The 13,444-nt window shown below is 31.7% G+C and overlaps 2 protein-coding genes across 2 annotated transcripts; both read left to right on the top strand.

Moving 5' to 3' along the window:
- Window positions 1–3,091: 3,091 nt before the first annotated feature.
- Window positions 3,092–3,879, top strand: LOC106778417 (stigma-specific STIG1-like protein 3). The gene has a single exon (XM_014666375.2). The coding sequence runs from the start codon at window positions 3,212–3,214 to the stop codon at window positions 3,701–3,703; it is 492 nt and encodes a 163-aa protein (XP_014521861.1). The 5' UTR covers window positions 3,092–3,211; the 3' UTR covers window positions 3,704–3,879.
- Window positions 3,880–8,180: 4,301 nt separating this feature from the next.
- Window positions 8,181–12,353, top strand: LOC106778413 (pyridoxal phosphate homeostasis protein). The gene is made up of 7 exons (XM_014666371.2): window positions 8,181–8,483; window positions 8,617–8,683; window positions 9,970–10,016; window positions 10,284–10,371; window positions 10,920–11,053; window positions 11,298–11,396; window positions 11,889–12,353. The coding sequence occupies exons 1-7, from the start codon at window positions 8,259–8,261 to the stop codon at window positions 11,964–11,966; spliced, it is 738 nt and encodes a 245-aa protein (XP_014521857.1). The 5' UTR covers window positions 8,181–8,258; the 3' UTR covers window positions 11,967–12,353.
- The last annotated feature ends 1,091 nt before the right edge of the window (window positions 12,354–13,444 follow it).

The raw sequence follows: 13,444 nt of genomic DNA, 5'->3' as shown, positions 1-13,444 counted from the left end.
TAAATTTTGTTTTAAAAATAAGGTGTTGGAGATAGAATTTGATGTTCATGTCCCAAATGTGGATTTATAAAATGACATAATAGAAGCGAAGTTGCACTAGTGCAAAAACACTATTTAATGTTGGTTATTTTGGGCTTTTAACATCTATTCATAAACTGACGTCTAAACCAATGAGGTCAATGGGACGTCCGACATCCTAACCACAGACGCTTATAATGACGTCAGTTAATGCCCACGGACGACGTAATTAGACGTCATCACTGGTTTGAATAGACGTCTAAAGGCACTAATTAGACGTCGGACAAAGCACTAATCGACGTCTAAGAGCACATATAGACGTCTAATACAGTGGTTGTGTTTTAGTGCAGTTTTGTTCCCGTCTTTGGATAGCCTAGTAGCATAATCTCCTTTTGCTAGTTTCCCCCAAAAAAAAAGTTTGCGTCTTTTGAATTTCTTATGGTCCCTTCAACCCAAAATCGAACCTGAGTGGTTGCTTAGTTCCATTTTTTATCCGCAAGAGGAAAAAATCACGGTGAAACGAAAACTAGACAACGACCTAGGGTCGTTTTTGGGTTGAAACGATCACAAGAAATTCAAAAGGCGGCGCTATTTCCGGGAGGCAGCTAGAAAAGGGAGAATGTGTTACTACGTTATCCCAAGAAAGGAACAAAACTGCACTAAAACACAACACAAAGAAAGCAAATTTTGATCAGTTGAACCAGAAGATAATCGATGAAAGACTAAACAAACGGTAAGCATAAACAAAAAATCACGCACCTGGGAGGCAATGTCGCAAGAGAGAAAAAGAGAGGAGGAAGACGATAAAGATATCACAAACAACAATAGAATGCCGCAACAAAAAGAAGACGTGCCGAAAGGGAGAAAAAGAAGAGTGCTGCGAGAGAAAAATAAGAAGAGGAAGAGGAAGATATCAGAAACTGAATGCTGGGAAGAGTTTGCGGTCTATTTAAAACGAAACTGGGCATCGGTTTCTCCAGATAGTCGACGTCTATATGACTATAGACATCCGTTCTGTTACTAATTTGACGTCCAAGTTAACTTTTCAACTGACCTTTTGAATCCCACTAGACGTTAGTCACAATGGGAACCGACGTCTAGGAAGCTGAAACGATTGACATTTGATTTTCTGTCAGGGATGTTGACGACAGTTGTGATGGGGCGCCGACGTCTATAATGATGCACATCATTACTTACAGGCACATAGACGTCGGTGCCCCTTCTAGCCAACGTCTATGGCCCTTGAATTTGGTGAATCTAATTAATTACAGGCACTTAGTCGTCACGTGCACAAATCTCCAACGTCTAAATTAAAGATTTTTTATCTTTCCCGCCTTCCATATTCAGGCCTTAGACGTCGCCTGTTGACTAAGCGGCGTCTAAGCGTCTGGAAATTAGGTGAAAGCATTAATTACAGGCCTATAGACGTCAGCCCCCCGTGAACACCGACGTGAAGGGACTGTCTTCTGACCTACCTCAGGCCATTAGACGTCTGTTTGAAACAGTTTGGACGTCTACAATATCATAGACGTTACGTTGTCTGGAAACCGACGTCTACTTTACCAAGTTATTTACGATAATGCCACCGTCCACTCATATACGTCGGATTATCAGCAAACCGACGTCTATTGGGCAACGTTAAACAACGTTTTTACACTAATGTTGATGAGCACTTGATTTTAAAACAACTTCCTAGAAATTATGCTATATGCAATGTTCATGGTGAGAAATTATTTTTGTGTTAAAACATAAACATGCCACACTGATTCAATGCCTAATCCATGTTAAATGTCTAACTTTCCACCTTGATTGACAATTGACGTGAAAACTCTATTATAATGTCTATGTTCTAAGTCATAAAGATCTATAGCTATTGAAATCTTCCTTAGTTCTAAAGCTAAAAGAGAATATTAACCAATGTAAAAAATCTCTCTCTCTCTCTATATATATATATATATACTTAAAAAATTTATATTTTTATTTTGTTTTGTACTTCATATTCAAAAATTTAATGGTTTAACAAAATTCCAAAAATTCATGTGAATGCTCGTTTCACTCCATTATTTTGAAGCCTAGTGGTTTTAGTGCTTTTTTATTTACCATGATAAAATTTTAAGGTGTTAGAAATTACAACTATAAGAACAACATAACATATATACGTATGGTGTTGCTTTTGCAAATTGCTGTAATAAACAAAATACGCGTTTACCATTTAGAATATATTGGAACTTTGTTGGCTACATATTCTCGTTTATATTAATTATTGCAATAAGTAAAGCACAAAGACCTAAAATATCCCTAGTCAACGCTAAAAAGAAATTAGGACCAATATTCAAACTCTACGTGGTGGCATTTGAAAGAATTAAAGTTTCATTGGCACGAAGAAACGTAGTAGGTGGATTTAGTGAGTTTGTAGAATTTGTTAAATGTAAGTTATGCTGTTAACGTGTATGACGAAATGCCTTTGCTTACCCTAGCAGTGTGCCTGAATTTCCTCAGGCCGTCCACTGCGGTTTCATCAGATGTGGTGGCTCACACAATGCTGAAAACTCATTACTACCCTTTGACTCTCTCACAAAGTGTCCATCAATATCGTTGGGATACAAACAAAGTCTCACATCGAATAAAAAAACAAAGTCTAATATGAATTTATATACACATACTTATTGATAAGAGATATTTTGAAGTAGTATCAAAAATAAATCTGTGAGGACTTGGTCCAAAACAAACAATATCTTACTAGTATGAAAATATGGGTTTATATATACATAGATACTTTCGTTGGTTTTCTCCTGTAGTTTCTCCATGTTGAAGTTTTGTTTGCATCACATCATGAGCAGAAGGGTAGAATAGACCATGGAAGCAAAAAGAGTTTAAAATGGAGGGTATTGTGGTGCTCAAGTAACAGAAGAGGGTGAAGCTTTTTAAGGTCAAACAATACAATATACATCAGAATTCCATCACACTCTTCCAATATCATGCATCATGCAAACTATTCATACACCTTTAACCACTTTTGCGGCGTCAACTTCTCCCCTAACTTCCCTTCTTATAAACCCTAACCCTCCCTCTTCATTTTCTACACCACATTTTCATTCATACCAGAATCAAACACACAAACAAAAACCCTCTTCTCATCTTCATCATCTCCTTCTGAGCACACCTTCAACCACCTCTAGACATTGGCAAAGCCATGGGGCTCCTAAAGGCAATATTCATCATAGCAACAACCATGGCTTTGTCCATCACACTCACAATGAAGGCCATCACTCAAGAGGAATCCAAACCCCCTTTTCTGCACCATGATTTTCCCTCTTCATCATCATCATCATCATCATCATCATCATCAACCACTCGTCAAAACACCATTCTTCTCCCTTCCAAGAGGGTGACTCGCTTCCTTGCACAAGTCAAAAACCCTAATGCTGCTGATCACTGCCACAAGGACCATGAAGTGTGCACTTTGCAGGGTGTGAAGAACTCCACGTGTTGCAACAACAAGTGCATTGATGTAGGGTACGACAAACACAACTGTGGTGCATGCAAGAAAAAATGCAAGTACACAGAGACATGCTGTAGAGGGCAATGTGTGGACACCAATTTCGACAAGAGGAATTGTGGGGAGTGTAACCATCGATGTGAATTAGGTGAATATTGTGTCTATGGAATGTGTGGTTATGCCTAAGGTTCATCATCAACATGAGTCCCCAATACAGGGTCCTATGTTGTTATTACTATACGAGGTTTGCCATTTTATTAAAATTATTCAATAAAGTAAACCACATTTGTGGTACTTATCTAACAAAATATATACCACAACATATATACATATATTATATATATACAGTCTTTATTATTGCACCCTCAATTTCAATCTTCTAAGTGTTTCCCATATATATTATATCATCACACGTTATATAATGTTATGCACTGTTTCTCTTGGTTTCTTCCTATTTATTGGGTAGAGCTAGATGATTAAGACACTGTTCTACGAGAATGTAAGAAAATATAATGGCTTTTGGTTATAATTGTATTATGGAAAAACAATTTACTCTTTGAGATTTGATTGTAGAGGTTGGTTAATGAGTTTCTTTTGATAAAGTTTTTTGACCTATATGAAAAAAATTGCTCTTATATATAGACACAAAGTTCAATGTTAAGTGAATTAATTGAACGAGTAGCTTGATCTTCTTCTTTATTAATTCATTAGCGATTTATGATTTATTGTGGTTACTGGTTGGAAGCACCATGCTTATCGAAAATTAGTTTAGTGCTTAGATAAGTTAATTTGGAAAACTTCTAAATTTAAAAGCTAATATATTGCTTATAAAAAGTATTTCTATATATGGTAAGAAACCAAATCATTAAACACAAAAAAGACTAATTACAAGTGTGTGTGTGTGTTTCTGTTTAATTAAAATATTTGTTGAATTGTAAATGCTTCAAGAGTTATTGGTAATTGTAGAAATCCGAAGACTTGAAAAAAAAAAGAGTTGTTTTTGAATAATGTAGAGTGTAGGATGGGTAAAGGTGGCATGAATATGAAAACTTAGGGTTGAAGAAAACAAATATACCTTTACTTAAATCGTTTCTGAAAAACGAAGATACGCAATATACAGATCAGAATCAAAATAAAGTGGCATGGATTTTGGTGCAAATGGGGGTATCCACATGCATGCATATGTGCTGAGAACAGTTGTTTTCTGTATTAGGTTGCTTCACCAATCAATGTCATGTTGGTATAAAAAACTACTTAGAAAAAAGTTTATGATATTGAAGTGTGTGATAACTCTCATAAATGAGTAAAAGGAAAAAAAAAATAGCAGATGTACAATAAATAATGTGAATAATGCAATTAAGTCTCACATTTTGTTAGATCAAAGCTCCTTTGCAAAAAAAAAATAAAACAGATTAGAATTATGCTTTGTTTTCTTGAAAGTTCTTGGTGGCATGATGTGTTCTCAGTTTTTTGTAATGTTTTTGAAAACCTTTTAATTTAATTTTTGGTGAAAAATATGAATTTGAGTAAATATTGATAGGTTGTTCTATAGTATAATATTAAAACTGTCTTTTTGGTGCATTTATTAAAATATAAATATTTTTTAGCTAAATAATTTGGTTGAATAAAAAAAATCATTTTTAAAGATATTAATTGTGTAAAATATTATTTGTTACTTACTAATACTAATTAGGTTTAAACCCTTTTTATCTCTAAGTTAAGTTCTAATGTTCAGTTTACTTCCCGCTTTTAAAAATGTCAACCTTTAGTCCCTATGATATGAAAAATGTATTAAATCAGTCCTCATGACAGCACTTAATGAACAATAAATCACAAGTTTTTATACCTAGGTATCCAATACATTTTTCATATCATAGGGACTAAAAGTTGACATTTTTAAAAGCGAGAACTAAACTGAAGATCAGAACTTAACTTAGTGACCAAAAAAGGGTTTAAACCTACTAATTATAAGAAAATTTAGTGATATCCAATAATCAAATTATTTTTAAAAAAATCAAATTTTAGCAATAAAAGTAAATTGGTAATTTATCAAATAATCTCATAAATTTACCATTTCCTTATTTCTTATTCTATTTTCTTTTTAAAAACTTTTTCTATGAAACAAAACACATATCACCTAAACTAATATAGATAACTCTTAAATTAGTTCAAACATAATATTATTATTATTAGGTTTAAACATTTTAGAAGTTCTTATTTGTGCAGTATAAAATAGGTCTTCGCAAATTGTTTTTGTCCCAATTAGATCTCTTTTTATGTAAAATTGAGTCAATTATGACATTGTTGTTAAATGTTATGAAAGAGGTTAAATTTGTTGCTGGTGACATGCTAAGCTATTTATTTGGAAAGTGTATGAGAGGAGAAGAAAGACAAAAAGAAAATGAGTTAGAAGGCGAAGGGTATTAACACTTACAAGTCGAACAATATTAACAAATAAAGGCAGAGAAAATGAGTTAAAAGTCGAACAATTAAATCCACCTAATGATACCTCTTAATGTACCACGTACTTATTAAATACTAACTCAGTATGTCACCAGGTAATCAATTTTACATTAAATGAATCTAATTGGAACAAAAAAGTTAGGAGGACCTTTACGAGAGATGAATCTCTAAAATGATTATTATATATTATTAATATCTTCTTTTCACTACTTCAATCTTCGTCTTTTTTTTCTCTAATTATTAGAACAAAGAGACATGAATGAAAAAAAATTCTGTAATGGTTAAACTAGACCTTTAATGAAAACCTTTAACATTTTTATATTTTCATTTTTCAATTATGATTTATATTGTAAGTTTTTAATTTCGGAAACTTGTCAACTAATTTTAACAAATTATGGATATGAAGAGCATATATGTGAAGAATATTATATAATATGAATATGATTTCTCATATTTTGTACTTTGAAAACTAGGTGAACTATACCTTAAGTTTTCTTTTGTAGTACTTCATAGTTGAAATGTTTTGTTTTGTGCTACTTGAATTAGAATTTCAATGTTTATATTTGAAGTATTTCGGGATTTAAATTTAGTTATATATGTATAACGTGTTAGTTTAACGACCCGTTTGTTTAAATATAGTTATATCTATTTATTTGCTAAATATAGATAAATAAATACAAAAGGCATAAATTTGTGGTTGAAAAAAATATACGAATATTTACATAATAAATGAGTAGAAAAAACTAATATTAATAGTTTGAAAACATATGACTAGTATCGTCAAAATGGGTTGAAACCCGTGAGCCAACCCGGCTCATCACGGGTTTGAACCGAGTTGGGTTGGAAAAAAATACGAAAACTTTGATACGAGTCAATTTTGATCCGGTTCACTAAGAACCCAGCACACACGGATTGAACCCGTGGTGAGTCGGGTTGGCTCACCAACCCACCTATTTTTTTTAATTTAATTAAATTAATTATTCAAATCCTAATTTTTTAGACTATTTTTATAATATTTAAACATCCTATATATACAATATTTTTACAATATATAAACATATAAGATATTTTTACAATATTTAAACATCNTATATATACAATATTTAAACATCCTATATATACAATATTTTTACAATACTTTTAATAATTAATAACACGAAAAAATATATACAACATTTTTACAATCACTTAACCACTTCATCAAACATTTTTCATTGTTTAATATACACAATCATAGTAATATAAAATCATATATAAAAAACATTCTTTATGTAACTAAGATTTTTTAGTTTTTTTATATTAATTATTTCAAAATAAACATATGCTACTTCTGATAACTAAGATTCTTTAATTTTTTTTTATATTAATAGATACAAAATAAACACATGCTATGTAATAATTTAGATTCTTCAGTTTTTTTAGTTTCCTTTATATGAATTGGTCCAATTATTACTTATTCAATTTGATCGATCAAAATAACATATTATAAGAATATTAGAAGAGGATGAAAAAAAATTAAGTGAGTCAATGAGCCAACTCGTTTAACCCATCAACCCGTGGTGGATCGGGTCGGATTCAAATTTTTTCGACTCACTAATAAATGAGTCGGGTTAAGTTGACTCACTAAATGGTCAACACGTGATGTATTGGGTCGAGTCGAACTGGATTACCCGTTTTGACTACTTATGACATTTTACAACTCGCGATAGTTAAACATAGGGATTTTAAATATTAAATGATACAAAATCTTCATAAAAGTTAGTGTATGTCGTGTAATTTAAAGTACCACAAAAAAATAAATTAAATTCATCACTTTTAACTATAGATATTAGTATTGTTTCTTACGGAAATTTGAGATAGTTTTTTAACCAGCATTCATGAAACAATATTTTTTTTTTTGTTTTATAATTAAAATATAAAATAAATATTTTAACACTATAAAACAATTTAAAAAGTGAACTTGTTTTTACTGTAAAAGAATTGCTAAATTTAAAACAAATTGAAATCAAATTTAAAAAGCATAATATATACAAATTCAAGTATTATTTCTTTAAAAGACACACAATAATATATATATATATATATATATATATATATATATATATATATATATATATATACATTTTTATAAAATAAAAGAAATAGAGAAATTCTTAATTATTTAATTTTTATTTTTCTGGCTCTTTGGGCTTTTGTTTTGTGTTCAGTGTTGAACCACCTCAACAGAAGATACATCAAACAACACAGACAACGCCACTTGTTTCCAATTACTGATTTAATGACTTCTCCGTTGGTTGCGGAGGGCGCCGCCTTGGCGGCGTTGCGGTCGGTGATGCTCCGGGTGCAGCAGGCGGCTGAGCGATCCAGCTCTAAACCGGACCGGGTCCGGGTCGTGGCGGTTTCCAAAACGAAACCCATCAGTCTGATTCGACAACTCTACGACGCGGGGCACCGATGCTTCGGCGAAAACTACGTCCAAGAAATCGTTGAAAAAGCTCCTCAGGTGTTGGAATGATTACTTCTTTTTTCAATTTTTAATTGATATTTAGGATTGAAATTATAAATGCTGCATTGTTTTGTTCCTTTGTGTTGTGAATAGAAAATTCTAATGATTTGGTTTGGGGGCATGCCTGCAGCTTCCACAAGACGTTGAGTGGCATTTCATTGGGCACTTGCAGAGCAACAAAGTCAAAACACTTTTGGGTAATTTTTTTAAAATTTTGCTTCTGAATTTACTTTAGTTTTATTCATGTAGAATGATTTTCCTTCTTTGCTTTCACTGGGATGGTAGGATTTGGATAGAAAGTGAGGCCTCTGATTGCTTTTGATTTCAATGTTGGTAATCATATCAAAGCTTCTACCTTGTTTTTTTAGAAGCAACATATTATTAGCAAACCATTTCCGTTGGGAGTATTTTACTAGGAGAGTTTAATTTCAACCTTGTATATAATGCTACGGATTCAAATATGTAAGATAAAAAGCCTTGTCATGTATAGTGGATTTAAATGTAAGGAATTCTAATTAATTTCATTTTTTTATCTATTTAATGATGTCATTCCTACAACACTCTTTGTTTAATTATGATTTTATTTTTAACGACCATTTTTTCTTCGTGATAATTAACGAAGGACATTTTAGAAAAAACAAAGTATTTTTAAATTGAAATTATGTTAATTGTCTTTTTGGATCCGTGTGAAATTATTTATTTTTGTTTATATTGGAGTCTAGAGGGAGTATGATGGATATTGTGAAAGTTAACAAACTTACTATATACACTGAGTGGATACTGCTAGACTATATTGATATAATACTTTCTTTTAAAATAAATAAGAGTTTATAGGCAAGCTAAGCCAATTAGTCAAAAAATTTCTTTGAACCAAGTTTTAAGGTAGTTATTATAAAAGTTAACAAGTTTTTTATTAGATAACCTTGTGAAAAAGTTTACACTCTCAATGCATATATTATTTATTGAAAAATATTACTGGGAGTATATTAACACTTCTCTATTTTATATAGAGTGCCTTAGCAAGTTACACACCACTAGAAGTGTTTGAAAAATCCTATGTTAGAACTTGTTCGCATACTTCTTTTAAAAATATTTGGTTCCTCTAAATGTTACCTTGATTTTCAATTTAGTCCATACAATTGATTTTAATTTTTGTTCCGAATACTATTTTTGGTTCCATTACGAGATGATTATAATCCTTAGATGTTATATTAACACGCCATACCAATCTCATGGTATTGCAACAGCAACAAATGGTAGAGATGAAATAGTCATTAAATTTCAATGTAAAGGTGATTGAGTGGTGATGCCAGTTTAATTTTGCTATCTGAGCTGGGTACATAGTTGTTCTACATCTTTTAGGTTGGCTCTGTGATTTCTGAAAATGTTTCTATAATTGCATTATCTTGTTATAGCTTGTTCATCTGTTCCTTTCTTCAGCACCTTATTTTAGCTGAATGTTAACCTTGCATACTTTATGTAGGTGGTGTTCCAAATCTGGCCATGTTTGAGAGTGTGGACAATCCGAAGGTAGAGATGTAAAATCAATGCTACTTGTAGCTCTTGGAGATATGAATTTGTTGCTAATTGTTTTGTTTTATGTACTAATAAAATTTGAATGAATCTTGATAAAAGTTGTCTTTATGCTGTGCTCAATTATTAACTACTTTTCGCATTGCTGTTGCTGTGGACAAGGTCTATTGCTATACCAAGCAAATAGCTAGTTAAAATTTCAAATTGTGGTGCCATTAGCTATTTGACTAACCTTAAAGGGTTCTTGTACCTCTTGAACTGTAGATAGCAAATCATCTTGATCGTATGGTATCAACCCTTGGAAGAGATCCTTTGAAGGTTTTGGTGCAAGTAAATACAAGTGGAGAAGAATGTAAGTTTGACTTACTCTAACACTTCGTTACACTTTTTGGATCTTTTGAGGTTTCCCCTCTACCTTTGGATGTGAGGAAAATTCTTACTTGAGGTATATTTGCAAATCCTTCATGTGTAAATTGTAACTTGTTTATTTGTGTTATTGACGTGTCTTCCCATACCGAGACTTCTTGATTTATCATTCATTTTATTTTTTTAATAATGTTACCCATGGAATTCCACAAATATAAAGAATATAAGTAATTCAAATATTTTCCCTTATCCCAGGGCTTTTTTTTTTACTACATTCAACTTTTATTTATTCATTTCAGATAATGACACAGTAATGCTACTTAAGCAGTCACTCCTAAGGTAGTTTGATATCTGTTGGATTGGAGAATTATAGCTAGACCATCATTGTGTGTTAACCCAACGTATCAAATTCTTTGATAATGTATTGGCATTGTTTCAAATACTTTGGAGTGCACTGTTTGTCGTAACATAATGTTATTATTTCTTACACATTTTAAATAAGTAATTTTTGTATGGATTCTTATGTTTTTGCAGCCAAATCTGGTGTTGATCCTTCTAATTGTGTTGAGCTTGCAAAACACGTGAAATTGAGCTGCCCAAATCTAGAGTTCTCTGGCTTAATGACAATAGGAATGGCAGACTATACGTCAACCCCACAGAACTTTCAGGTGACAGATTCTATTCTTATATTCTGAAGCATGTGTGGAGCATTCCTTGAAGTGGTCCATTTCTCGTTTGTCATAACTTTTCCATTTAGGAATTGTATTTCATTTATTGTCTTAATGTTGTTTTATTGAAATTTGATCTGCATTTTTACCATTATTTTGTTGCTTTTGTAGTAATGTTTTATGTGCCTTTTGTTCCAAATCCCTCTGTCTATTTACTAAGGTTTTCTCTTATGTGAAAAATCAGACCCTGTCAAATTGCAGAACTGAAGTATGCAAGGCACTTGAAATACCCGAGGAGCTATGTGAACTTTCAATGGGCATGTCTGGTGATTTTGAGTTAGCGGTATGGATTATTGTCCAAAAGTTATTTAGCAATTATAATTTTCTTGATGGTTGCATTGCATGATTGCACTTGTCAATGGGTTTGCTTTGTTTGATACCTGCCGTGATGACAGTGTACGAAGAATGCTAACAACGCATTTTCTAAAACATTTTTCATTATTCAATGGAATCCGGAAAGATTGCACTAAATCATAAATGAAGTTCATATAATAATGGCGAGATCTACATTCTTACGTGAATTTTACCCAATAATTAAATCTTAGAAGAGTGTTTTAGCATTTTTCGAAGTTTTATAGATATGGTTATGATGATGACACTACCACATTTCTTTTTAATTAGCATTGGATGTAGTTTGTGAAGCATTTTGAAGATATTACTAGTTGATAGATACGTTACTATAGTCTTTATTTGAACTACTTAAAGATTTCCCCACTAACTGTTCTTTTACTCTTAATCAATTGTATACATTGATAAATATTTTTGTCCTTTCCAGATTGAAATGGGTAGTACTAACGTGAGAATTGGGTCCACAATATTTGGACCGAGGGAGTATCCAAAGAAACAAGAATAGCTCTCTCTCTCATTCTATATATACAAACTGTGTATTAGCACACAGATGTTCTGAAGTGTATTGTATTTATTTACCTTTGTAATTGATGCGAAGGAATTGGTAATAATAAAAGTTCATATTTGGTTTACATACCATAAAAACAATCATCATGCAAAATCTCCCAATTTGTTTTTTTTTTTGTTTTTTTTTTTTACAGATTGCTTGTTTATGCTAATTAGAGAATGTGTGTACGTGAGAGCCGTGTGTATGTCTGTATGAGAATGATTAACAAACACAATATTGTATGGTTGCAGCATACTGTAATCATGTTGATGTTCCAGTGTCTTTCTTGTGGAATTATGTCCTGCTTCAAATTTTAATTTGCTAGTAAAGAGTGATTCATCTCAATGATGATCTTGTCTCGAAGCAAGTTCTTTTTCTTTTCTGGTCTGTAGCTAACTGGAACATGGCTACTAATTGATATTTTTTTAGCTTCGAATTATTTTTCGGAGATCAACTATGATTATATTTGTACATTGAATTTCACTATAGTAGAGGTTTTAAAGATCATGTTTTAATTTTTATATTAAATATATCATATACTTCTCTGAAGTTTAATTGGAATAAAGGCAGTGTTAAGGTTATTTTATGAAATCATTCAATTACGAATAATAGTATAATGGAATAGTATTCTCATCAACAATTTTTTGTAGAGATAAAACATGATGTGTGTTAACGAGATTTGCACTTCTAAAGAATGAAAAGAATATTGTAACGAGCTTCAAATTTTTTTGATATTGAACTTAGATTCTTTTAGTAAGCTTTATCAAGTCATGATTTATGAATGTATTAACAAATATTTACTTCAGTTTAATGATCATAGACTGAGCATTAAGCTTATTTATAAGGGCATTCAATAACATATTTTTATGCAATTATTGGAAAACTTGATAAATGCTTCATCATAAAGACACACAGAATGAGTGATCTTACACATGTCCAAATTGTCATGCAAACCTTTCCAAAAGATTGGTGTACAAGTCATCATATGATGAATCCTGAAAACTACCAAATGTCCTGAAAAGCTTGCTCTTATCAAAGGGTCCAAATGGCCTCCAAAGCAACAATGATTGGAAAGTGCTCAAACATTCAAATCTATAAAAACATTTACAAAATTAATCACTACATATGGTCATATATCCTTTGATTTGTTGCAAGATGACTTACGTAAGTTGATTGTAAGAAATTCTCCAAACTTCCCATGTCTACATATGTGAAACTTTAATTGTCAAAAATGGTGCAACTAATTAGTGTACCAAAACAACTCTAGTTGCACAAAAGATCTTCATGGTCAAGATGTGTGACATCCCTATTTTATAACATACATGTATACAAAAATCAAGACGTCACCATAAATGATATAATAAAGCAGTTAGAGTGTTAAGGTACTTAAGTTAGGATTACAGTAATCCAGGAAATTTAGAAGAAATTTAAAACAC

This window comes from Vigna radiata, unplaced genomic scaffold (genome assembly GCF_000741045.1).
Source record: "Vigna radiata var. radiata cultivar VC1973A unplaced genomic scaffold, Vradiata_ver6 scaffold_335, whole genome shotgun sequence".
In the NCBI taxonomy this organism is placed as follows: Eukaryota; Viridiplantae; Streptophyta; class Magnoliopsida; order Fabales; family Fabaceae; genus Vigna; species Vigna radiata.
This window is presented reverse-complemented; position numbering and strand designations above follow the sequence as displayed.